Source organism: Bombina bombina, chromosome 6 (genome assembly GCF_027579735.1).
Source record: "Bombina bombina isolate aBomBom1 chromosome 6, aBomBom1.pri, whole genome shotgun sequence".
NCBI classification, from domain to species: domain Eukaryota; kingdom Metazoa; phylum Chordata; class Amphibia; order Anura; family Bombinatoridae; genus Bombina; species Bombina bombina.
The window spans coordinates 712,924,579-712,951,099 of NC_069504.1; the positions used below are offsets into that span (position 1 = coordinate 712,924,579).

At 40.6% G+C, this 26,521-nt stretch overlaps 1 protein-coding gene across 1 annotated transcript in view; it reads right to left on the bottom strand.

Annotated features, from left to right (window-relative positions):
* Positions 1-26,521, bottom strand: part of LOC128664583 (dynamin-2) — a 178,629-nt gene that overhangs the window by 12,274 nt on the left and 139,834 nt on the right. The window contains exon 3 of the mRNA XM_053719400.1: positions 619-768. Within this exon, the coding sequence (XP_053575375.1) occupies positions 619-768 (150 nt within the window). The remainder of the gene's footprint in view (positions 1-618; positions 769-26,521) is intronic.

Genomic DNA, 26,521 nt, shown 5'->3' on the forward strand with positions numbered 1-26,521 from the left:
ACCTCTTTGCAGATTAATCTGCCTGCTGTCCCCTGATCTGAAGTTTACCTCACTCCTCAGATGGCCGAGAAACAGCAATATGATCTTAACTACTCCGGCTAAAATCATAGAAAAACTCAGGTAGATTCTTCTTCAAATTCTACCAGAGAAGGAATAACACACTCCGGTGCTATTATAAAATAACAAACTTTTGATTGAAGATATAAAAACTAAATATATCACCATAGTCCTCTCACATATCCTATCTAGTCGTTGGGTGCAAGAGAATGACTGGAGGTGACGTAGAGGGGAGGAGCTATATAGCAACTCTGCTGGGTGAATCCTCTTGCACTTCCTGTAGGGGAGCAGTTAATATCCCACAAGTAATGATGACCCATGGACTGATCACACTTAACAGAAGAAAGTGTGCATATAAAAATATTGTGTACGTTAATAATATATAATGGAATTTTTTTTTTTTATTTAATTGCATGCTTTATTTAAATTACGAAACTATTTTTTACTTTAGTGGCCTTTTAATAAACTGTATAATGTTTGGACAGGATATTACTTTCAGTGTTGTTTCATCATTATGTTGTAATTAAAGCAGGTGTCCATGATCAGGTATCATTTACTTACCATTTGGAGAATATACCCGAAGATTAATTGGAACTGGAGAAATGCCCTTGTTTGTTCCTGTGGCCCGTTCTGTTTCTGCTTCAATCTCCTGACGAATTTCATCAAAATCGGTAAACTTTTTAGATTTACAGTGTAGGAACTCTCCATATTCTAGAGGATAAATAAATCATTAAATAAATCCTTACTCTAATACTTTAGACAATATATCTGCCATTTTAAAATAAAATAAAAATACAAATGATGCATATTTAGCAGAAGACAATGTACAAAAGATTATGGTTGAGGGTGCATTGCTTAAAGGGACAGCGCACCGTAAAACTGCTTTCACCTGAATGTGTTACCAATTAATTTTTATACCAGCTGCACAGTTTAAAATGTATGGGAAATTGTTCTCCACAGGACCTTTTTAAAGGGGCACAAACCCAAACATCTTTCACAATTCACAGAGAATACAATATAACAATTTTCCAATTTACTTCTATTATCAGATTCTGTTTGTTTACTTGTTATCTTTTGTTGAAAAGCAGGAAGGTAAGTGTGCATGTGTATGCAGTACTATACGAAAGCAGTTTTACAATAGCAAGAGCACTAGATAGCAGCACTATTTCTTGTCATGTATCGCTTTAACCATGTGGGACGCCACCTATCTAGTACACTATCTGAATCATGAAAGAAAAAATTTGGGTTTTATGTCCCTAAAAGTTAAACATTAAAGAAAAGTTTGCAAATATTAAATTGTTACAATGCTTATTGCACAGATTGTCATTACATTTGTTAAAATTATGCAATTAATTTGTGCCTTGGATAATACCAACAGGCTGGTAAAAACATTTCTGTGGAGAACGCTGCATTAGTTACACATTAGCACATGAAATAGCTGTCTCTGCTAACTGAAAACATAACTCCATCAAATGGGCTGAACCTGTGGGGAGAACTGACCTTTAAAGGTTATTTATCTCTCACTGTATACACAGGGAGACCAATACAGAGAGAGAGAGAGAGAACAATGGAAAATTGGCATTTTAGTGACTGTCTCACACCCCATAGCTTTTCTATAACAAGTACTTAAGTATTATAAATTTCAGGATACGTGGAGCTACAAGCAGCATAAGCAGCAATTTCAAATTAGAAAATAAAAGGTAAAATTAAACTAACACAAACCTAAAATTACTAAGCATTAATTGGCTCTTCATTTTGAAATCTGCTTAAATGAATATTTACAGTCATTCAAAGGAAATAGCAGCCGATCGGATACAATTAATTATAAAAGATTTTGGAGGGGAGGGGAAGCAGTTTAAATAGATACAAATATGAATGGTGCCTTTTTCGTATACATATAAAAAAAAAAGTACAATGTATTTTTATGGAGGTAAAAAGAAAATATCTAAACTTTAAAAAGGACCTTTAAAGATAGTAGAATTACATAATCAACAAGTGCATAATAAAAACAAAATGTATGCTTACCTGATAAATTACTTTCTTTTGGAATGAAGATGGTCCACAGTCCTCCATAATATATGGGATATATGTCCCACCACTAGGAGGTGGTCAAGAACCCATACAAGAGCTTTAAAACCCTCCCCCCTCCCATCTCTCTCAGTTTTAGATATAGACAAGTAGGAAATAGGAAAGAAAGGTGGGAAAGGCAAAGCAGGTTCTATAGAGGCGTCATTAGAACTGTCCCCAATGAAGCAGGTGGAGCCTGTGGACCATCATCATTCTGAAAGAAAAGAATTTATCATGTAAGCATACGTTTAGTTTTCTTTCAGAAAATGATGATGGTCCACAGTCCTCCATAACATATGGGATTAATACCCAAGTCAGTGGTCTATGTTATGGATAGGGTGGGAAAATACTTTCCGGCAGTTCTTATTTAGCCAACACCGCAGCCTGAAGAACTTTCCTGCCAATGGCTGCTTGTGAAGAAGCAAAGACATCAAAACAACATTTGGAAAAAATATGTAAGGAGGACCATGTGGCAGCTTTGCAAATCTGCCCCAAAGATGTATCATTCTTAAAGGCCCACAATGTTGCCACTGCTCTGGTAGAGTGAGCTGTAATACGTTTAGAAGGCGACTTACCCTATCTTAGTAGCTTTCTGTCCTTTATCATGCACAAACAAACTAGACGTTTGGAGATAGAACTTCAAAGCTCTGACTACGTCCAGATTATGTAACAACCTTTACTTAGAGTTAAAAGGGTCTAGACAAAGAAGGAACAATTTCTTGATTGATATCAGTAGAAACCACTTTTGGAAGAAAAATTTGGTATGCAGTACAGCCGTATCCTTGTAAAAAATCAAAAAAGGAGGATCACAGGATAACGCGGGCAACTCAAACTCTTCTGGCAGAAGATATAGCCAACAAGAAAAGAACCTTCCAAGACAACAGTTTTATGTCTATGGAGTGCATTGGTACAAAGGGAGGACCCTGAAGGACTAGGTTCAAAATTCCAGGGAGGAAAAAACAAATTTACGTAAGAACTTACCTGATAAATTCATTTCTTTCATATTGGCAAGAGTCCATGAGCTAGTGACGTATGGGATATACAATCCTACCAGGAGGGGCAAAGTTTCCCAAACTTCAAAATGCCAATAAATACACTCCTCACCACACCCACAATTTAGTTTAACGAATAGCCAAGTAGTGGGGTGATAAAGAAAGGAGTAAAAAGCATCAACAAAGGAATTTGGAAATAATTGTGCTTTATACAAAAAAATCATAACCACCATAAAAAGGGTGGGCCTCATGGACTCTTGCCAATATGAAAGAAATGAATTTATCAGGTAAGTTCTTACATAAATTATGTTTTCTTTCATGTAATTGGCAAGAGTCCATGAGCTAGTGACGTACGGGATAGCAATACCCAAGAAGTGGAACTCCACGCAAGAGTCACTAGAGAGGGAGGGAAAAAAATAAAAACAGCCAATTCGCTGAAACAAAAATTAATACACAACCCAAATATAAGTTTATTCTCATAAATAAAAGGAAAAACTTAAATCATAGGCAGAAGAATCAAACTGAAACAGCTGCCTAAAGAACTTTTCTACCAAAAACTGATTCCGGAGAAGCAAATACATCAAAATGGTAGAATTTAGTAAATGTATGCAAAGAAGACCAAGTTGCTGCTTTGCAAATCTGATCAACTGAAGCTTCATTCTAGTAAAATGAGCTGTAATTCTCTGAGGCGGGGCTTTACCCGACTCCAAATAAGCTTGAAGAATCAAAAGCTTTCACCATGATGCCAAAGAAACGGCAGAAGCCTTCTGACCTTTCCTGGAACCAGAAAAGATAGACTAGAAGTCTTCCTGAAATCTTTAGTAGCTTCAACATAATATTTCAGAGCTCTCACCACATCTAAAGAATTCTTAGGATTAGGACACAAAGAAGGGACAACAATTTCTTTATAAATGTTGTTAGAATTCACAACCTTAGGTAAGAATATAAATGAAGTCCGCAAAACTGCCTTATCCTGATGAAAAATCAGAAAAGGAGACTCACAAGAAAGAGCAGATAGCTCAGAAACTCTTCTAGCAGAAGAGATGGCTAAAAGGAACAACACTTTCCAAGAAAGTAGTTTAATGTCCAAAGAATGCATAGGCTCAAATGGAGGAGCCTGTAAAGCCTTCAGAACCAAATTATGACTCCAAGGAGGAGAGATTGATTTAATGACAGGCTTGATACAAACCAAAGCCTATACAAAACAGTGAATATCAAACGTCTCTTGTCCGTTAGAGACAAAGTCATGGACACTGAATCTATCTGGAAACCTAAAAAGGTGACCCTTGTCTGAGGAATCAAAGAACTTTTTTGTAAATTGATCCTCTAACCATGTTTTTGAAGAAACAACACTAGTTGATTTGTGTTAGATTCTGCAGAACGTAAAGACTGAGCAAGTACCAAGATATCGTCCAAATAAGGAAACACCGCAATACCCCGCTCTCTGAATACAGAGAGTAGGGCACCAAGAACCTTTGAAAAGATTCTTGGAGCTGTCGCTAGGCCAAAAGTAAGAGCAACAAATTGGTAATGCTTGTCTAGAAAAAAGAATCTCAGGAACTGATAGTGATCTGGATGAATCGTAATATGAAGATATGCATCCTGTAAGTCTATTGTGGACATATAAATGCCCTTGCTGAACAAAAGGCAAAATAGTCCTTACAGGTCACGATTTTGAAAGTTGGTACTCTTACATATCGATTCAAAATTTGTAGATCCAAAACTGGTCTGAATGAATTTTCTTCTTTGGGACAATGAATAGATTTGAATAAAACCCCAGACCCTGTTCCTGAAACAGAACTGTCATGATTACCCCTGATAACTCCAGGTCTAAAACACACTTCAGGAAAGTCTGAGCCTTTACTAGGTTTGCAGTGATGCATGAGAGAAAAAATCTTCTCACAGGCGGTCTTACTCTGAATTCTATTCTGTACCCCTGAGAGACAATACTCTGAATCCACTGATTTTGGACCGAATTGGTCCAAACATCTTTGAAAAATCTTAATCTGCCCCCCTACCAGCTGAGCTGGAATGAGGACCGCACCTTCATGCAGACTTGGGGGCTGGCTTTGATCTCTTAAATGGCTTGAATTTATTCCAATTCGAGGAAGGCTTCCAATTGGAAACAGATTCCTTAGGGGAGGGATTAGGTTTCTGTTCCTTATTTTGTCGAAAGGAACGAAAACGGTTAGAAGCTTTAGATTAACCCTTCGGTCTTTAATCCTGAGGCAAAAAAATCCCTTCCCCCAGTAACAGTTGAAATTATTGACCTGAATATAAATAGGCTTTCTTTAGATAAGCTTCAAGTTTCCTATCTAAAGGATCTTTAAAAGAAGTACTATCTTCCCTAGGAATAGTAGTACACTTAGCAAGAGTGGAGATAGCCCCATCAACTTTGAGGATCTTTTCCCAAAACTCTAAAGTAACTGCTGGCAAAATATACAATTTTTTAAACCTTGAAGAAAGAATAAAAGTATCAGGCCTATTCCATTCCTTAGAAATCATATCAGAAATAGCATCAGGAACTGGAAAAAACACAGGAGGTTTATAAACAGAATTTAAACGTTTACTAGTTTTAATATCAAGAGGACTTAGTCTCAATATCCAATATAATCAACACTTCTTTAACAAAGAAGAAATGTACACCATTTTAAATAAAAAAAGTAGATTTGTCAGTGTCAATATCTGAGGAAGGATCTTCTGAATCAGATAGATCCTCATCAGGAGGAGGATAATTCAGTATGTTGTCGGTCATTTGAAATTTCATCAACTTTATGAGAAGTTTTAAAAGACCTTTACATTTATTATAAGGCGGGATGGCAGACAAAGCCTTCCGAATAGAATCAGCAATAAATTCTTATAAATTCACAGGTATATCTTGTACAGTAGATGTTAAAGGAACAGCAACAGGCAATGTACTATTACCGATTGACACATTATCTGCATGTAAAAGTTTATCATGACAACTTAATTCAAATCACAGCTGGAGATATAATCTCCACAAGATTACAAAAAATGTACTTAGCTTTGGTAGAACTGTTATCAGTCAACAGGGTTCCAACAGTGATTTCTGAGACAGGACCAGAATGAGACATCTTGCAAATGTAAGAGAAAAAACAACATATAAAGTAAAATTATTTTCCTTATATGGCAGTTTCAGAAATGGGAAAAAAATACAAACAGCATAGCCCTCTGATAGAGAAAAAAAGGACAAGAGGCATATAGGAATGGGGTTTAAAATAATGAAAATATTTGGCACCAAGTATGACACACAAACAAACAGAGAATATTTTGGCGTCAACAACATCCGGAAATGACACCCTTGCGTCATTGAAGACGCAATCTTGTGAAAGGACTCAGCGTCGACAAAGAAGCCGGAAATGACGAATTTGCATCATCAAACGTAACTTCACGCCAATAAAAAATCTTGCGCCAAAAATGACACAATATACTTTGGCATTTTGCGCCCTTGCGAGGCTAATTCTGCCCGTGAATTTAAAATGACAGTCAATTGAAAAACAAAATTTATGCTTACCTGATAAATTTATTTCTCTTGTGGTGTATCCAGTCCACGGGTTCATCCATTACTTGTGGGATATTCTCCTTCCCAACAGGAAGCTGCAAGAGGACACCCACAGCAGAGCTGTCTATATAGCTCCTCCCCTAACTGCCACCCCCAGTCATTCGACCAAAGACAAGCAAGAAAAAAGGAGAAACTATAGGGTGCAGTGGTGACTGTAGTTAAAAATAAAAAACACCTGCCTAAAAATGACAGGGCGGGCCGTGGATTGGATACACCACAAGAGAAAGAAATTTATCAGGTAAGCATAAATTTTGTTTTCTCTTGTAAAGGTGTATCCAGTCCACGGGTTCATCCATTACTTGTGGGATACCAATACCAAAGCTTTAGGACACGGATGAAGGGAGGGACAAGGCAGGCCCTTAAACGGAAGGCACCACTGCCTGTAAAACCTCTCCCCCAAAAATAGCCTCCGAAGAAGCAAAAGTATCGAATTTGTAGAATTTAGAAAAGGTATGAAGCGAAGACCAAGTCGCCGCCTTACAAATCTGTTCAACAGAGGCCTCATTTTTAAAAGCCCATGTGGAAGCTACCGCTCTAGTGGAATGTGCTGTAATTCTTTCAGGAGGCTGCTGGCCAGCAGTCTCATAAGCTAAGCGTATTATACTTCTTAGCCAAAAAGAAAGAGAAGTTGCCAAAGCCTTTTGGCCTCTCCTCTGTCCAGAGTAGACAACAAACAATGCAGATGTTTGACGAAAATCCTTCATATCTTGTAAATAAAACTTTAAAACACGAACCACATCAAGATTGTGTAAAAGACGTTCCTTCTTTGAGGAAGGATTAGGACATAATGAAGGAACAACAATCTCCTGATTGATGTTCTTATTAGATACTACCTTAGGAAGAAACCAAGGTTTGGTACGCAAAACTACCTTATCTGCATGGAAAATCAGATAAGGGGAATCACACTGTAAAGCAGATAACTCTGAAACTCTTTGAGCCGAGGAGATAGCTACTAGAAACAGAACTTTCCAAGATAAAAGTTTAATATCTATGGAATGCAGAGGTTCAAAAGGAACCCCTTGAAGAACCTTAAGAACTAAATTTAAACTCCATGGCGGAGCAACAGGTTTAAACACAGGCTTAATTCTTACTAAAGCCTGACAAAACGCCTGAACGTCTGGAACCTCAGCCAGATGTTTGTGCAAAAGAATAGACAGAGCAGAGATCTGTCCCTTTAAGGAACTAGCAGACAATCCTTTCTCCAATCCCTCCTGGAGAAAAGATAATATTCTAGGAATCCTGACTTTACTCCATGAGTAAACCTTGGCTTCACACCAATGAAGATATTTACACCATATCTTATGATAGATTTTCCTGGTGACAGGCTTTCGAGACTAAAAATCAAGCGTTCAATCTCCAAGCAGTCAGACGCAGAGAAGTTAGATTTGGATGTTTGAAAGGACCTTGAAGTAGAAGGTCCTGTCTCAGCGGCAGAGTCCATGGTGGAAAGGATGACATGTCCACCAGATCTGCATACCAAGTCCTGCGTGGCCACGCAGGGGCGATCAAGATCACTGAAGCTCTCTCCTGCTTGATCTTGGCAATCAGACGAGGGAGCAGAGGAAACGGTGGAAACACATAAGCCAGGCTGAAGGACCAGGGCGCTGCTAGAGCATCTATCAGCGCTGCCTTGGGATCCCTGTACCTGGACCCGTAACAAGGAAGCTTGGCGTTCTGACGAGACGCCATGAGATCCAGTTCTGGTTTGCCCCATAGATGAATCAACTGGGCAAATACCTCCGGATGAAATTCCCACTCCTCCAGATGAAAAGTCTGCCGACTTAAAAAATCCGCCTCCCAGTTCTCTACTCCTGGGATATGGATAGCTGAGAGATGGCAAGAGTGAACCTCTGCCCATAGAATTATCTTTGAAACCTCCAACATCGCCAGGGGGCTCTTTGTACCCCCCTGATGGTTGATATAGGCTACAGTCGTGATGTTGTCCGACTGAAATCTGATGAACCTGACCGCAGCTAGCTGAGGCCAAGCCTGAAGAGCATTGAATATCGCTCTTAGTTCCAGAATGTTTATCAGAAGGAGGGCTTCCTCCTGAGTCCACGAACCCTGAGCCTTCAGGGAGTTCCAGACTGCGCCCCAGCCCAGAAGGCTGGCATCTGTCGTCACTATAGTCCTTTCTGGCCTGCGGAAGCTCATTCCCCTGGACAGATGGACCCGAGATAGCCACCAGAGAAGAGAATCTCTGGTCTCTTGATCCAGATTTAGCAGAGGGGACAAATCTGTGTAATCCCCATTCCACTGATTGAGCATGCAAAGTTGCAGTGGTCTGAGATGTAGGCGGGCAAACGGAACTATGTCCATTGCCGCTACCATTAAGCCGATTACTTCCATACACTGAGCCACCGACGGCTGAGAAGTGGAATAAAGAGCACGGCAGGAAGTTAGAAGCTTTGACAACCTGACCTCTGTCAGAAAAATCTACATTTCTACTGAATCTATCAGAGTTCCTAGGAAGGAAACTCTTGTGAGAGGGGAGAGAGAACTCTTTTCTTCATTCACCTTCCACCAGTGAGACCTCAGAAAGGCCAGAACAATGTCCGTATGGGACTTGGCGATTTGAAAAGTTGACGACTGTATCAGAATGTCGTCTAGGTAAGGGGCCACCGCTATGCCCCGTGGCCTTAGAACCGCCAGTAGGGTCCCTAGAACCTTTGTAAAGATTCTTGGTGCCGTGGCTAACCCGAAGGTTAGAGCCACAAACTGGTAATGCCTGTCTAGGAAGGCAAACCTGAGAAACCGATGATGATCTCCGTGTATCGGAATGTGGAGATAAGCATCCTTTAAATCCACGGTAGTCATATATTGACCCTCCTGGATCAAAGGTAGGATGGTTCGAATAGTCTCCATCTTGAAGGATGGGACCCTGAGAAATTTGTTTAGGATCTTGAGATCCAAGATTGGTCTAAAAGTTCCCTCTTTTTTTGGGAACTATAAACCGATTTGAATAGAATCCTTGCCCCTGTTCCTCCCTTGGAACTGGGTGGATCACTCCCATGACCAGAAGGTCTTGAACACAACATAAGAATGCCTCTCTCTTTATCTGGTTTGCAGATAATTGTGAGAGATGAAATCTCCCTTTTGGAGATGAGGCTTTGAAGTCCAGAAGATATCCCTGGGAAACAATCTCCAGAGCCCAGGGATCCTGGACGCCTCTTGCCCAAGCCTGGGCGAAGAGAGAAAGTCTGCCCCCAACTAGATCCGGTCCCGGATCGGGGGCTACTACTTCATGCTGTCTTAGAAGCAGCGGCAGGTTTTTTGGCCTGCTTTCCCTTGCTCCAAGCCTGGTTAGGTCTCCAGACTGGCTTGGACTGGGCAGAATTTCCTTCTTGTTTTGTAGTAGAGGAAGATGAAGCTGCACCACTCTTGTAGTTCCGAAAGGAACGAAAATTAGTCTGTTTAGTCCTTAATTTGTTGGACCTATCCTGAGGAAGGGCGTGGCCTTTCCCTCCAGTAATATCAGAAATGATCTCCTTCAGTCCAGGCCCGAATAGGGTCTGCCCCTTGAAGGGAATGTTGAGAAGCTTAGACTTTGAAGTAACGTCAGCTGACCAGGATTTAAGCCATAGCGCCCTACGCGCCTGAATGGCAAAACCTGAATTCTTAGCCGTTAGCTTTTTTAAATGAAACACGGCATCAGAAATAAATGAATTGGCTAACTTAAGAGCTTTAAGCCTGTCTAGGATATCATCCAACGGGGTCTCCACTTGAAGAGCCTCCTCAAGAGACATCGAACCAGAAAGCCACTGCAGCAGTGACTGGGGCAATGCATGCAAGAGGCTGGAGAATAAAACCTTGTTGTATAAAGATTTTCTTAAGGAAACCCTCTAATTTTTTATCCATTGGATCTAGGAAAGCACAACTGTCCTCGACGGGGATAGTTGTACGCTTAGCTAGGGTAGATACTGCTCCCTCCACCTTAGGGACCGTCTGCCACGAATCCCGTGTAGCGGCATCTATGGTTAACATCCTTTTAAACGCAGGAGGGGGAGAGAACGGTACACTTGGTCTATCCCATTCCTTTGTAATAATTTCTGAAAACCTCTTAGGAATTGCAAAAACATCAGTGTAAACAGGCACTGCAAAGTATTTGTCCATTTTACACAATTTCTCTGGGTCTACAATGGTGTCACAGTCATCCAGAGTTGCTAAAACCTCCTTGAGCAACAAGCAGAGGTGCTCAAGCTTAAATTTAAATGCTGTCATTTCAGAGTCAGACTGGAGTAACGCCTTCCCTGAATCAGAAATGTCACCCACAATGTCACCTTCTGTACAATGTGAGGGTATATCAGACATAGCTACTAAAGCGTCAGAAAGCTCTGTATTTGTTCTAGCCCCAGAGCTGTCTCGCTTTCCTTGTAACCCTGGCAGTTTGGACAATACCTCTGTGAGGGTATGATTCATAACTGCCGCCATATCTTGTAAGGTAAACGCATTGGACGCGCCAGATGTACTTGGCGTCACTTGCGCAGGAGATATAGGTTCTGACACATTGGGAGAGCTAGGTGGTTTAACCTCCCTTTTGTCAGTCTGAGAAACCTCTGGTGATAAATCCTTAAAACCTATAATATGGTCTTTATAACTTATAGAAAGGTCAGTGCATTTGGCACACATTCTAAGAGGGGGTTCCACAATGGCTTTTAAACATAATGAACAAGGAGTTTCCTCTATGTCAGACATGTTTAACAGACTAGTAATGAGACCAGCAAGCTTGGAAAACACTTTAATGTGAAAAAAGCAATTAAATAAAAACGGTACTGTGCCTTTAAGAGAAAAAAAACTACAACATAAACTGCAAAACAGTGATAAAAAGTAGTAAACTCTACAAAATGTTTACAGTGTGTATAAGAGACTAAAGCAGCATTGCACCCACTTGCAAATGGATGATTAACCCCTTAGGCCCCAAAACAGATTAGAAAAACTGAAAAAACGTTAAAAAACAGTCAAACACACTGCCACAGCTCTGCTGTGGCCCTACCTGCCCTTAAACACGATTTTTTTTGCAGGGAAAACACCCTAGATGCCAGAGGACTCCTTTAGGGAAGCTGTATGTCTCAGTCTGAAGATTAACTGCGCATAAAGTGCGCGAAAATAGGCCCCTCCCACCATGCACTGAAAGTCATGGGGCCTTTTTTAGGAGTGATCTAACAAGCCATGTGGAAAACTAGGCCCCAAAATAAAGATTTATCACCCTCAGAGAAAAAACGTTTTTACTCTAAAACATGCAAACGTTTTTACACTAAGTAATAAGAGTATTACATGAATATTACCCTTTTTTGCAAGCATGAACCCAGTTGCTGTTAAATCACTGTATCAGGCTTACCTCAAATATACCAGGCACTGTCAGCATTTTCTAGACCTTATCTCTCTAGAAAAAAATATACTGAACATACCTGAAAGCAGGCAATCTGCAGACCGTCCCCCCAACTGAAGTTTTCTTTCCATACTCTTCAGTTATGTGTGAGAACAGCAATGGACCTTTAGTTACAAACAGCTAAGATCATCAAACCTCCAGGCAGAATTCTTCTTCCAATTTCTGCCTGAGAGTAAAAACAGTACAACGCCGGCACCGTTTAAAAATAAACTTTTGATTGAAGGTAAAAAACTACACTAATTCACCACAGCTCTCTTGATACTTCCTTTCTTGTCGAGAGCTGCAAGAGAATGACTAGGAGTCGCAGTTAGGGGAGGAGCTATATAGACAGCTTCCTGTTGGGAAGGAGAATATCCCACAAGTAATGGATGAACCCGTGGACTGGATACACCTTTACAAGAGAAAAAGACTATACCCCAGGTAAGAAATACATTTTCCTAAAAAATGCATTTCCCAGATATGAAACCGACAGTCTGCAAAAGGAAATATACTGAAACCTGAATCATGTCAAATATAAGTACAATACATATATTTAGAACTTTATATAAATACATAAAGTGCCAAACCATAGCTGAGCGTGTCTTAAGTAATGAAAACATACTTACCAAAAGACACCCATCCACATATAGCAGATAGCCAAACTAGTACTGAAACGGTTATCAGTAGAGGTAATGGAATATGAGAGTATATCATCGATCTGAAAAGGGAGGTAAGAGATAAATCTCTACGACCGATAACAGAGAACATAGATCTTCCGTGAGGAAAAACATTGCATTTAATAGGTGATACTCCCTTCACATCCCTCTGACATTCACAGTACTCTGAGAGGAATCAGGCTTCAAAATGCTGAGAAGCACATATCAACGTAGAAATCTTAGCACAAACTTACTTCACCACCTCCATAGGAGGCAAAGTTTGTAAAACTGAATTGTGGGTGTGGTGAGGGGTGTAATTATAGTCATTTTGAGGTTTGGGAAACGTTGCCCCTCCTGGTAGGATTGTATATCCCATACGTCACTAGCTCATGGACTCTTGGCAATTACATGAAAGAAATAGGTCTTACAACTGGCCTTGTTCTAACATAGAAACATAGATATTGACGGCAGATAAGAGCCATAGGCCCAGCAAGTCTGCCCGACCTTACCTAACAGTATAAACTTATCTAGTTCGTAGGATAGCCCTATGCTTGTCCCATGCATTTTTAAAGTCCCCCACAGTGCTTTTTGCTTACTACCTCTTTAGGAAGTTTATTCCATAAATCAATCACTCTTTCTGTAAAGAAGTGCTTCCTCAAATTACTCCTGAATCTACTACCCTTTAGCTTGAGCTCATGACCCCTTGTTCTTGAATTTTCCATTTTATGTAAAATACCCACAGCCTCTAACACCTCAACAAAGGTCTGATCAGGAAGTTTAGCCAACTTCCTATTAAAAAGAACAAATAAAGTTGAAATTTGACCTTCCAGGGAACTAGCTAAGTCCTTTTCAAGGCCATCTAGTAAGAACTGAAGAATTCTCGGGATCCAAAAGGAACATCAAGAAAATCCCTTAGAGGACTACCACACAAAATATGCTTTCCAAATTATGTGGTAAATCCTTTGAGTCACAGGTTTCACCTAGCTTGTAAAAGAGTATCGATTAAAGGGTCTAAAAATCCTCTGTCTCAAAACTAGGCGTTCAACCTCTATGCCGTCAAATTTAGAGATTTGAGACCCTGATGGAAAAAGAGGACCTTGTGATTAAAGGTCTTTTCTCAGAGGAAGTCGCCAGGCTGGAGCAATTAAAGGGACAGTCAACCCAAAAATTACTGTTATTTAGATTAGTTAATTAACAATCTTTACATCAAACTCTAGCCCAATTTTTATCTAAATAAACTTTGGTAGAAAATACACTTACTAGATCTCATCTGGCCGTTTTGAAATGGCCACCTGGCTCCTCCTTCTCTGACGTCTCCCAAAAGCTTGAACTACAGCACTAGTACAGGATCTTCTCGTCCCTGCTTGCTCCTTTCATTCAGTTCATTGAGACACTCAATGCTAAATCAGCTCTATTCCAAAAGAAAGTATAAAGGCAATATGTAATTATCACCGGCTATCGTCAATATTATTACGGCCGGCCCCTCAATGGTCTACATCATTGTACCATACCGCTGTGGTTTGCCTATGATCCTAAGCCCTAGATAGCATTTACTGCATTCTGCATTGTGATGTGACAGTAACCGTGCAACTCCCTGATGTGACCTTACCCTTCGGAATGTACAAATGGGTCATCTGCTGCTTTCCACTGCTGTCCTCAGAATGCATGGTAGTCAAATCATACACAGCACGATTTGGTTCTTTGTCTCACAGCGGTATGGTACAATGATGTAGACCATTGAGGGGCCGGCCATAATAATATTGACGATAGCCAGTGATAATTACATAAGTCAACAGCCTACAGCGAATAATGTTGTGCAGGCTCCGGATACTTGGCACCAATGTAACAACGCTGTATTATTTCTATTTGGGGGTACGGCCAGCCCCTCAATGGTCTACATCATTGTACCATACCGCTGTGAGACAAAGAACCAAATCATGCAACAGCAGAGTTCATTTTCAAGGCCATCTAGTAAGAACTGAAGAATTCTCGGGATCCAAAAGTAACATCAAGAAAATCCCTTAGAGTACCACCACACAAAATATGCTTTCCAAATTATGTGGTAAATCCTTTGAGTCACAGGTTTCACCTAGCTTGTAAAAGAGTATCGATTAAAGGGTCTAAAAATCCTGTGAGACAAAGAACCAAATCATGCAACAGCAGAGATCGCGGGTGAACCGCTTGCTAAAGAGTGAGATTGACAGCAGTCCCCTTAGTCTCCTGTGTTCGGCTCGCGTGCTGAAGCTCTCTGAAAAGGCGCTTTCTTCTCACCTGATTGATATGGATTATGGGTTTCAGAAATCTGGCATTGGATAATTAGGACAGCAACAAGGGCAGTATGTTGGCAGTTTTTTCCCCTATTATTATCATCAGCGTTTTTCCCAAGGGAACTTGGACATAATTCAAAGTGTGGTGTACAGTATATGATGACAACGTGTGTGTGTTATTTATGCTGTTTTACATGACTTGAATAGCAGGCATCTGATTTCATATGGATTTCCCTGGGCTTTGCCTTTATACTTTCTTTTGGAATAGAGCCGATTTAGCATTGAGTGTCTCAATGAACTGAATGAAAGGAGCACGCAGGGACGAGAAGATCCTGTACTAGTGCTGCAGTTCAAGCTTTTGGGAGACGTCAGAGAAGGAGGAGTCAGGTGGCCATTTCAAAACGGCCAGATGAGATCTAGTAAGTGTTTATTTAGATGAAAATTGGGCTAGAGTTTGATGTAAAGATTGTTAGTTAACTAATCTAAATAAGTAACAGTAATTTTTGGGTTTACTGTCCCTTTAATAATACCGATATTGACTTCTGTTTGATTAGAGCAATGCCTCTCAGCAGAACAACAAATGGAGGAAACAGGTGTGCTAGATGGAATTCCCATGGACATACCAAGGCATCCAACATGTGAAGATCTCTTAATCTTGCGTAATACTTTGGAAGTTTGTGATTTAAGTGTGAAGCCATCAGATCTATGTCTGGTAGGCCCAATTGGATTACAAGTGGATTGTATACATCTTCATGGAGAGACCATTCTCCTGGATGAACGGATTGACGGCTGAAATAGTCTGCTTTCCAATTGTTCACACCTGGTATGTGAATCACTTTTAGGGAGCTCTAATTCCTCTCTGCCTAGGACCAAATTTGAAAGACTTCCTCCATTGCCAGTAGTCTGCGTGTTATGATTGATCTAGGTCACTGCTGTGATATTGTTAATCTGTTAACGGATACATTTCTCCTTCAACAGAAAGTGGCACATCGCATAGACGGTCCACAGCACAGATAAAAACAATTGGGTCTCCCCTTAATCATACAAATTGATGTATGGTTAAGGGGGAGACCCCGAAACGTCACAATTGTTTTAATCTGTTGCCAATAAAGTAAGACATACTTTTAAAGGTGCTGTTGACCGTCTATGTCATTTGCCACTTTCTGGGGGACTGGCAGTAACCCTGGTTTTCACATGCACCTGTGACACTTTCTGCTGTATCACTTCTTGGAATTTACTCCTTTAACAGAGGCCAGGCCTGAAGATCTTGAAGAATTGCTACAGCAGTGTTTTTCAACCAGTGTGCCGTGGCACACTAGTGTGCCGTGAGAGATCCTCAGGTGTGCCACGGCAGACTGACAACAGTGTGACATTTTTAAACTTTGCTTGTTTTTTACTCCCAGTGCAGGGGTAGTTTGTAGGAGGCATGGCATAACAGCACAATACATACAGTATGTGTGTGTTTGTGTGTATGTGTATATATATATGCTGTATTAGGCTACAATGTGTGATTTTTTTTAAATTTTGGGATGGTGGTGTGCCACAGGATTTTTTAATGTAAAAAAGTGTGCCACGGCAAAAAAAGGGTTAAAAATCACTGTGCTACAGAACGTTTATTGGTAAACTTGTCTCTACAGGAGACCAAACTCCTTGCGCCCTTCGAGAATTCCAGACTGCCCCCAGCCAAACAGACTGGCATCTGTCACGATAATGGCCCATGACTGACGAAGAAAAGATGCCCCAAGGGTCCAAGAAGGACTTTGTGTCTGCCAAGACAATGATTGTCTGATGGATGAATCTAGAGCAATTTGTTGCTCCAAATGAAGCTAATTCTTTGACAACTGGCTGAGCATGGATAGTTGAAGGGCATGTAAGAGAAAGCGGGCAAAAGGAACCGCACGTCTGAAGTGGCTACCATAAGACCCACATCTAACAGCAATGGAGTATTCTACAGGGAGAGACATGCGCTGTTCCATCAGGAACAGACGCATATGGACTGAATCTATTATGACTCCTAAAAATGTTACCCTTGTGGCAGGATATAACGAGCTTTTGGGAACACTTTTCTTCCAACCATGATTTTGGAAAAATAATAGAAACTTGCGAGTATGAGTGGTTGCTAATGACAGAAGGAGCTTGCACCAGTATGTTGTCCAGTTACGGTGTAATTGAAATCCCTGAAGCTCTGATCACAGCTAACAGGGCACCTAGCTCCTTTGTAAAGATGTGTGGAGCTGTAGCCAGACCAAAAGGAAGAGCAACAAACTGGTAGTGTTTTCCATATAAGTAAACCTCAGAAATGGATAGGGATCCCTGTGGATGGGAATGTGCATATATGCATCCTTGAGATCTATTGTAGTAATAAATTGACCCTGTTAAATTAATGGCAAATTTGTGCAAATGGTTTCCATCTTGTTTAACGTCTTAAGGGCTAAGACAGGTCTGTAGGTCCCTTCCTTTTTTGGGACAATAAGATTGGAGTAAAAAACGTGACCCTGTTGCAATACGGGTACTGGGATAATAACCCCATATCCTCTAATTCACGAAAACACTGTGGAAAGGCAGCCATCTTTGACTTAAGTTTGGAGCATGTGACAGAAGGAATCGCCCTTGAGGCGGTCTGGACTTAAAGTTTATCCGATAACCCTGAGAAATTATATTTTGAACCCAGGGGTCCTGGACTGACCTGCACTAGTCCTCCTGAAAGAAACTCAGTCTGCCTCCTACCAGAATAGATTCTGGTTCGGGGGCCGCACCTTCATGCTGATTTAGTGGTGGTGTTTAACTTTTTGGATTGCTTGTTCTTCGACTATGAAGAACCATGCTTCCAGGCTGACTTGGAGGGCCCAGGTTTCTTAGAATAGGAGGACTTGTGATCTCCTGAGGAGCGAAAGGAATTAAACAGATTCCCTCTTCTGTTCTTTCCTTTGGATTTTTTATCTTAATGAAGAAAAGCTCCTTTACCCTCAGTGACTGTCTTAATAATGGAGTCCAAGTCCGAACCAAAGCGAATCTTGCCCTGGAAGGAAAGAGAAAGTCTATTTTTAGAGATCAAGTCTACTGAGCAATATTTTTACCATAAGGATCTCCTCACCAACACTGCCATAGACATATTTTTGACATTGATCTTAATAAATGTCCATTACAACATCACACATTTTAAGTGCTTTAATGCAGATTTGTAAATTCTTGGAAAAGGAATTATCTGCCACCATTTTGGCTACACCATAGTGTTCCTGCTGCAGCGACAAAGGTGAGAGAAACAGTCGGTCTAAGTAAAAGACCTGTTTGAAGAAAGAGCTTCTTTAAAAAGAACTCTAATTTGCGATCCATTGGGTCTCTAAATGAAGTGCTATCCTCCATAGGGATAGTTGTACGTTTGGCAAGAGTGGAAATAGCACCATCAAACATAGGGATCGTTTTCCACACTTCCACATTCTGTTCTGTAATGAGGTGCATTTTCTTAAATCTTGTGGAAGGGGCAAAAGGTACAGTTGTGCTCATACGTTTACATACCCTAGCAGAATTTATGATTTCTTGGCCATTTTTCAGAGAATATGAATGATAACACAAAAACATTTCTTTCAATCATGGTTAGTGTTTGGCTGAAGCCATTTATTATCAATCAACTGTGTTTACTCTTTTTAAATCATTACAACAGGGAGGCGGAGCTTGCCAGCAAAGAGAGTGGCAGCACTTCTGTTTAGCTCTGCATAGAAAGTGACAAATAACCCTGGTTTTACGCCTTTTCTGGCGGAATATCACCCTAAAAAGCCCTCTAGATGATAGATGCACTCATAGAGATTATCTGATGTAACTTTGGAGTGGATCCCTGCCGATTTCCGGTATACCCGCAAACGAGAACCAGCAGATTTCTAGGAAAGGCCGCGGCTGCGGCCTACTCCAGATCCTCCGGTCCTGAAAAGAGGCTCAAAGAAGCGAGTGACCCACCCGATTACAGGGATGCAATAGAGAAGGACCCCAGGAGACTACAAATGGTGAGATTGAACGCATTTATTGACAGCAACCAGTTTTAAACACTCCGGGACCTATCTCCCATTACATAACAGGAGGACATTAGCTCCACACGTTCAGATAGTTAACCTTACACTTTGGGACACTTTGCTGCTGAAATATAACTTTTTGGGGGTTTATAAGGCCACTTGAAGGACTCACACTACAGTTTAGCAGGACGGCCAGTGGCGGGAAAGGAGGCCATCTTATCTTGCAGCCTTTGCTATAGAACAGCAATCTCTTTTAAATAGTGCAGCCTTCATTTACTCAGTTGATTTTCAAACAAGCTGCAGAGAACTGAGAGCCTATATTGCTGTTTATTTTTCTCCTTTTCCAAATAATTTGCAGCTATCAACACACACGACTGTGTGAAGCAGAAACTGCTGACCCCCAATCTGGTTTTGCACATTAAATCTGACACAGAACAGCCGGAGCCCTAGAAGTCTCATCTGAGCAGCAATAAATTAATACCAGCACGGTACTACTCTCTCCCCTCCCTTTTCCTGCCATCCTTTGTGGTGGTGGGTCATATCCTGCAGCCCTTTTTCCATGATCGTCCTGTGAAGACAGTGCCCCTGGGGAGTAGAGATAGGCCGGGAGCGGGGTGAATTCTTACAGAGGCGGTGTGACTAAAGTCTAATAATATGCTGAACGCTTAGCTGCTGGCCTTATGCTGTGCAAGTGTATACGAAAGTATCTGGGGACATGTGTCCCGGAATATAGTACCCATAGCGGGGTAGAGAACATCAACATTACACCAAGACCACCTTTATAATCCTTATGCGTCTCTAGATAGCGACAGTGCGGTGGGAGCCTTCCCCTCCAACCTTTAAGAACCTCACAAGTTTCCTTTTTTGCACCAAACAGATCATACTCCCATTGACATCTGCTCCCTGACTCACGACAGTACTTCATAGAGGGAACCTAGGGGTTTTCACAGGTCTCCCGAAATGTCTGCCAGGAAACCCTCTATGGACAAAAGAAGTAAATCTACGTCCTTGAACACATACTTCAAGTCTTCCAAAACAATGAACCAGACAGACCAACCAGATACTGAAAACCCAGAAGATATGGACTCAGATTCAGAGGCTGCAGTATCAAACACAGATCAGACCCCAGTAACTAAAGCAGACTTGCAATTCTTAGTTTCAAAACAAGACATCTCAACTAGCTTTGATAAACTATGGTCTAAAATTGATTCTATGCACACGGCAGTTACAGCTACTCTAACAGAGATCAGGTCTGACATTGCAGAACTAGGAGGAAGAATGGATACAATCGAAGAACATACAGAAGCAATTACTGAGGATGTGAATGGACTTTCACAAACCATTGCCTCACATCACCAACTGTTCATAGCGATGCAAGACAAGATTGAAGACCTAGAGAACAGGAGTAGAAGAAGCAACCTGAGACTAAAAGGTATTCCGGAGACAGTAGATGGTAAGGAACTACCCACTTATCTACAACAACTCTTCAGAAGCATAACAGGAAATCGAGGAGACAGTGATTTTACAATGGAAAGAGCTCACAGAGCTCTGAAGGCTAAACCTAAGGGGGAGGCTCCACTGCGAGATGTGATAGTGAAGATGCTACTCATCCAGGACAAAGAATTAATACTCTTGGCAGCTAGAAATGCTCCTACTTTCAAATTCCAGGGGTCAGTTGTTCAATTCTATCAAGATCTATCCTTTAGAACTCTCCAAAGACGGAATTCTTTTCGTCCCTTAACTCAGCTATTGAGAAAACAACAGATTCAATACAAATGGGGGTTCCCCTTCGCTCTATATATCTTGAAGGATAACTTGACTGTGACTATCAAGGAAGCTGCCGACATCCCTGACCTATGCCAAAGACTGGGGCTCGAAACACCAAAAATGCCTGACCTGCCGGTCTCGGCCCTACAGCTGGAACCCCAGGCATCTCTGAAATCAAACACCATTCCTAGATGGAAAACAGTCAGTAGAAAACGTTCTAAGAATAAGTGAAATACAGTTTCTCTTCAGGTGGAAAATTGTTCTGGAAGTTAAAGAAATGAAAAGCACAGGGTTACAAAAGCAGGAGGAGCATAGCGATATACCATGAACCATGCTTTAATGTGACTCTCTAATGAGTAGGTGGTAACTTTGAAACCTGCTATGGAAGTTTTGTAAGTTTAATAGTTATGATACGGGACTCCCTGTATGGACCTTCAGGTTATATATGAAGATATATACAGGTAATGGGGCAGGGAGTTGGGAGAGAGATGAACTGCAGTTACCATATGCCTGTAGAAGAGATAGGGCTTACGCCCGTTGTTTTTGTTCTCTATCGCATAGATATAGCACTTGCACAGTTATTTAAATTTAAAATGTTAAGGTTATTTGTCTTATTATCTTGCCCTCGTCAGAGGGAATTATCATGGGGTTTTTTTGTGGTTAACTTCTTACTTTGTTATTGTACTCACACTACTTACTATACCCTCCTCTTAGAGCCACATATTGTTGTAACACACCACACACGCCCACATGAACTAGTCATAGAATGGATGGAAGCTTACTCTGGTCAGGAGAGCTTGGATGCACACACCTTCTTAATCTGTGTTCTAATATATTTATGGTACGTCTTACACCCACTTAGATGGCCCCAAAAATTAATTTAATTTCTCACAATGTGAGAGGCCTCAACACTGATGTGAAGAGACGAGTGGCAACGAACCAATATATAAATATCAAAGCTAATATTCTCTTCCTACAGGAGACTCACTTTATTAATAATCAGGTTCCTAAATATTGGTCCAGACACTTTCAACAACACTACCATGCCACAGCCTCTACCAAAAAAAGAGGAGTGTCCATCTTAATTCACTCGGCCCTTAACTTTGAACTTGAATCTATAATCACAGATGAGGAAGGAAGATATTTAATAGTTAAAGGTCAAATTGATAACACAGACATAGTATTCTGCAATGTATATGCACCTAATACAAAACAGACAGAATTCTTTGCCCATATATCATATCTTCTAACTCAGTGGTCCCAAAATAGGATCATATTAGCTGGAGATTTTAACATTAATTTGTCTCCGATCCAGACACCCAACCGAGAGACTTTGTCACATAAGAAACAGCAACACAATCGGGACATAAAACACATTCAGGAACACCTGGCGTCTCACACTCTTATTAGATACCTGGCAGACCTTATATGGAACTACAAACGACACTACCTATTATTCTGCTGCGCATAAATCTTATACAAGAATTGATTATATCTATACCAGCCAAATCTTTCACCCGATCCTACTATCCTCTGAGATTCACCCCTGCGTGTGGTCTGACCACTCTATACTGACGTTAGCATTAGATGGGGTACAAGATCATAAACGGGAAAAATCGTGGTCTTATGACCCACAATACTTTAAGCAGCCCCTGGCACAGGACCATATCCTAAAATATCTTAAAGAATACTGGGACATAAATGTAGATACCACCTCCAACCCTTTATATACATGGGCGGCTCATAAAGCATATCTAAGGGGAATGTTAATGCAAGGGAAAGCGGCACATATCAGACAACTTCGAAAACAGATATCTACACTCCACCAAGAGATAGCCACCTTAGAGAAGTCACACAGACTTACACATAATGAGACTACTTTGAGAACCTTACAGACAAAAAGAACCACATTAGCTAACTTACTGACTACCAATGCAACTAAAACACTACACAAACTAAAAGTACAATATTTCATATTTGCCAATAAACCAGACAGATATCTGGCGCATAAATTACAGGAGAGAAATAGGGTCATGGCTATTCCCTCTTTACAGTTAGCTAATGGAGAAACAACAGCATCTCCCCAAGAGATAGTAGATGAGTTTGCAAGATACTATGGCCAACTTTATGATGGACACAAAACTGAACACTCACCAGCCATTGAAAAAGACACACATAACTTTTTAATTGACGCTCATCTCTCAGTTATCTCAGACGAAGATAAAAATTTCCTAAATGCCCCCGTATCTTCAATAGAGGTTATACAGGTAATAAAAGAATTGAAAGTGGGAAAGGCAGCGGGACCAGACGGCTTCCCGGGAGATTATTATAAGTTATTTCGTACAACACTATTGGCTCATCTCACAAAATTTTGTAATCATTTTTTAGAGGGCCGGGAAATACCGCAGGAATTATTAGGAGCTAAAATCATGGTCATTCCTAAAGCAGGGAAAAATCCCAAACTTTGCGCCAGTTATCGCCCTATATCGCTCATAAACCAGGATCTAAAGATATTCACCAAAATATTGGCCAATCGCTTAAAAACTATATTACCCTCACTTATCCATCCGGACCAGGTGGGTTTTGTAGCAAATAGAGAGGCCTCGGATAACATAAGAAGAATGATAAATATCATAGAACATCTGGGAAGAGAGGAAACGCCTTCTCTGCTCCTATCTTTGGATGCAGAGAAGGCGTTTGATAGAGTAGATTGGGGCTACATGTTGATGGTACTGCGGCATATGGGGTTTGATGGTCCCTTTATTAAAGCAATCCAAGCGATTTATTCTAATCCCACTGCACAGGTAGTATCGGCAGGATATAGGTCTAGGCCTTTTCCCATAAGGAATGGGACAAGACAGGGGTGCCCTCTGTCTCCCCTGATATTTGCTCTCTGCATAGAGCCCCTAGCAGCTAGAATAAGACTGTCTCCAGACATTACAGGCGCCACAATAGCTAACCATGAATACAAGCTCACCCTCTTTGCGGATGATATTTTGGTTACAGTTACGAAACCCCTGTTGTCTCTCCCGAATTTATACAACCTTCTAAATAAATTTTCACAGATATCGGGATATAAAATCAATCTTGAGAAATGTGAGGCATTACCAATAGCTTTACCCCCTCATACAAAGAAAACCATAGAGCTTAATTTTGAGTTTAAATGGGTGAAACACTCACTTAGATACCTGGGGATCCAGCTGTCAGCTCAATATCACCAACTATATAAATATAATTACACGCCGTTATTTAAAACTATAAGAAAAGACCTCCAGAGTTGGAAGAGACATTCCTTTTCTTGGTATGGCCGACTTTCCGCAGTCAAAATGAATGTTTTCCCACGTTTACTTTACCTATTCCGCACACTACCTATACCAATTTCGATTCTGGAACTATCTACATTACAAAAGGAACTAATAGCCTATGTTAGGGGTAGCAAAAAAGCAAGAATCCCTTCAGTGGTTTTGACACAACATAAAACTTTAGGGGGGGTGGGTGTCCCAAACCTAATTGACTACTACAAGGCAGCCAGAATTTCACAAACAACTCTAATGGGGAGGAGACTAGAGGACATTATCTGGCCCAAAATAGAAGCAGGGATAGAGGGACTACCACATGCAGACGACGTGTTATGGAATGACCAAACAAACAATACACATATATTTAGATCACCAATTTATGCATCCACCAAACAAGTTAAAAAATGGATAGCAGACCACCACAACATGCTACCTCCGAGATCAGTGATGATACCACTCAGGAAAATTATGCCTCAAGAGCTTCATACCTCTATAGATAAATGGGCCAATAAAGGGCTCTATAGGGTGGCGGACGCCTTACTTAATAACACACTGATGACCTACACTCAGATTCAAGATAAACTGACCCCGATGAAGATAAGGTGGTTTCAATATCTACAGTTGTCCACCTCCATTCGTAAATACATGGGCAGTGCTAGGGCCTCTTCCCCCACAACACTGGAAAGTATATACTCACAAACCTCTAGACCTAAACATACAATCTCTATACTATATATTGCTATACAGAAAGACCACAATGCCCCTAAAACAACTCTGATGCGCAGGTGGGAAGGTGACATTAATGTTACTTATGATAGACATACGTGGGAGAATATATTTAGCTCCATGGGAAGAGGGTTGATCAGTGCAGATTTACGTGAAAATACCCTCAAGATAGCATTTCGCTGGTATCTAACACCAAATGTTACCTCTCACATGTCACAGGCGGCATCCAATCTATGCTACAGGGGATGTGGGAATATAGGCACCTTTAGACATATGTGGTGGGACTGTGATGGAGTAAAACAGATATGGCATTCCCTTTCCACTTTACTTAGCTCGATCCTAGGGGAAGAGATAGAGCTTGATATTTCTCAAGCTTTATTACACACAGGTTTTAAAAAATATAATAAAGAAATTAATGCCTTTATTAGAATTTTATGCACGACCACAAGAATAGCAATAGCATACCACTGGAAAACGGGGGTACCAACATGGATGGAGGTGAGGAATAAAATAAATAACATGTTTAGAATGTACGAATCTGCCTCATGTATCATGAATACCAGAGAGTCATTTGAGAAGGTGTGGTTCTATTGGGTCCTGAATAACTCCACTACCACTTAACCACTATATAGTGTGGAGGCCTGATTTGGGTGTTGGATCGATAGAAAACATATATACAATAGCAGCGGTGTGTTGGCTCGAGAGGAACTAAGTAGCTTCTACAGAATAATTTCTAAATGCTTCTTTCTTTTGCAAAATGAGATACATGATAGTGTTGCATATTACTTTGATGTGAGTACAAAACCTGTTCTCCCCCCCCCCCCCTACTACTTTTGAAGTCTATTTTTATTTTCTTTATTATTATTTTTTTGTCTATATCTCTTTATTTTTAAAGATATGTGTCCAATCCTGCCCATATGTTATTTAATTTTAACCTTTTTTTGAAACCTCAGGGCAACTCCCTTCCCTTTCCCATTCCTTCTTTTTATTTTATTTTTTTATTTTTTGTCTTTCCCTTTTTCTACGTTATATTGAGAGGCATTCATATGAACATGTGATACAAGTTACCCCCCAATTACTGGGGTTTTGATGTACTTCCCTTATGTAACAGTTCACTTGTTGTTATATTCATGTTGGAAAAAACTTAATAAAAATATTTAAACATAAATCATTACAACAGAAACTACCCAAATGACCCTGATCAAAAGTTTACATACCCTGGTGATTTTGGCCTGATAACATGCACATATGTTGACACAAAGGGGTTTGAATGGTTATTAAAGGTAACCATCCTCACCTGTGATCAGTTTGCTTGTAATTAGTGTGTGTGTATAAAAGGTCAATGAGTTTGACTTCTGACTGCATCTTTCATCCAGTGCTGCACTGCCGTTTCTGGATTCTGAGTCATGGGGAAAATAATTGTCAAATGATCTGCGGGAAAAGGTAACTGAACTGTATAAAACAGGAAAGGGATATAAAAAGATATTCAAGGAATTGAGAATGTCAATCAGCAATGTTCAAACTCTAATCAAGAAGTGGAAAATGAGGGGTTCTGTTGAAACAAAACCACGGTCAGGTAGACCAACGAAAATTTCAGCCACAACTCAGGAAAATTGTTCGGGATGCAAAGAAAAATCCACAAATAACTTCAGGTGAAATACAGGACTCTCTGAAAACATGTGGTGTGGCAGTTTCAAGATGCACAATAAGGAGGCACTTGAAGAAAGATGGGCGG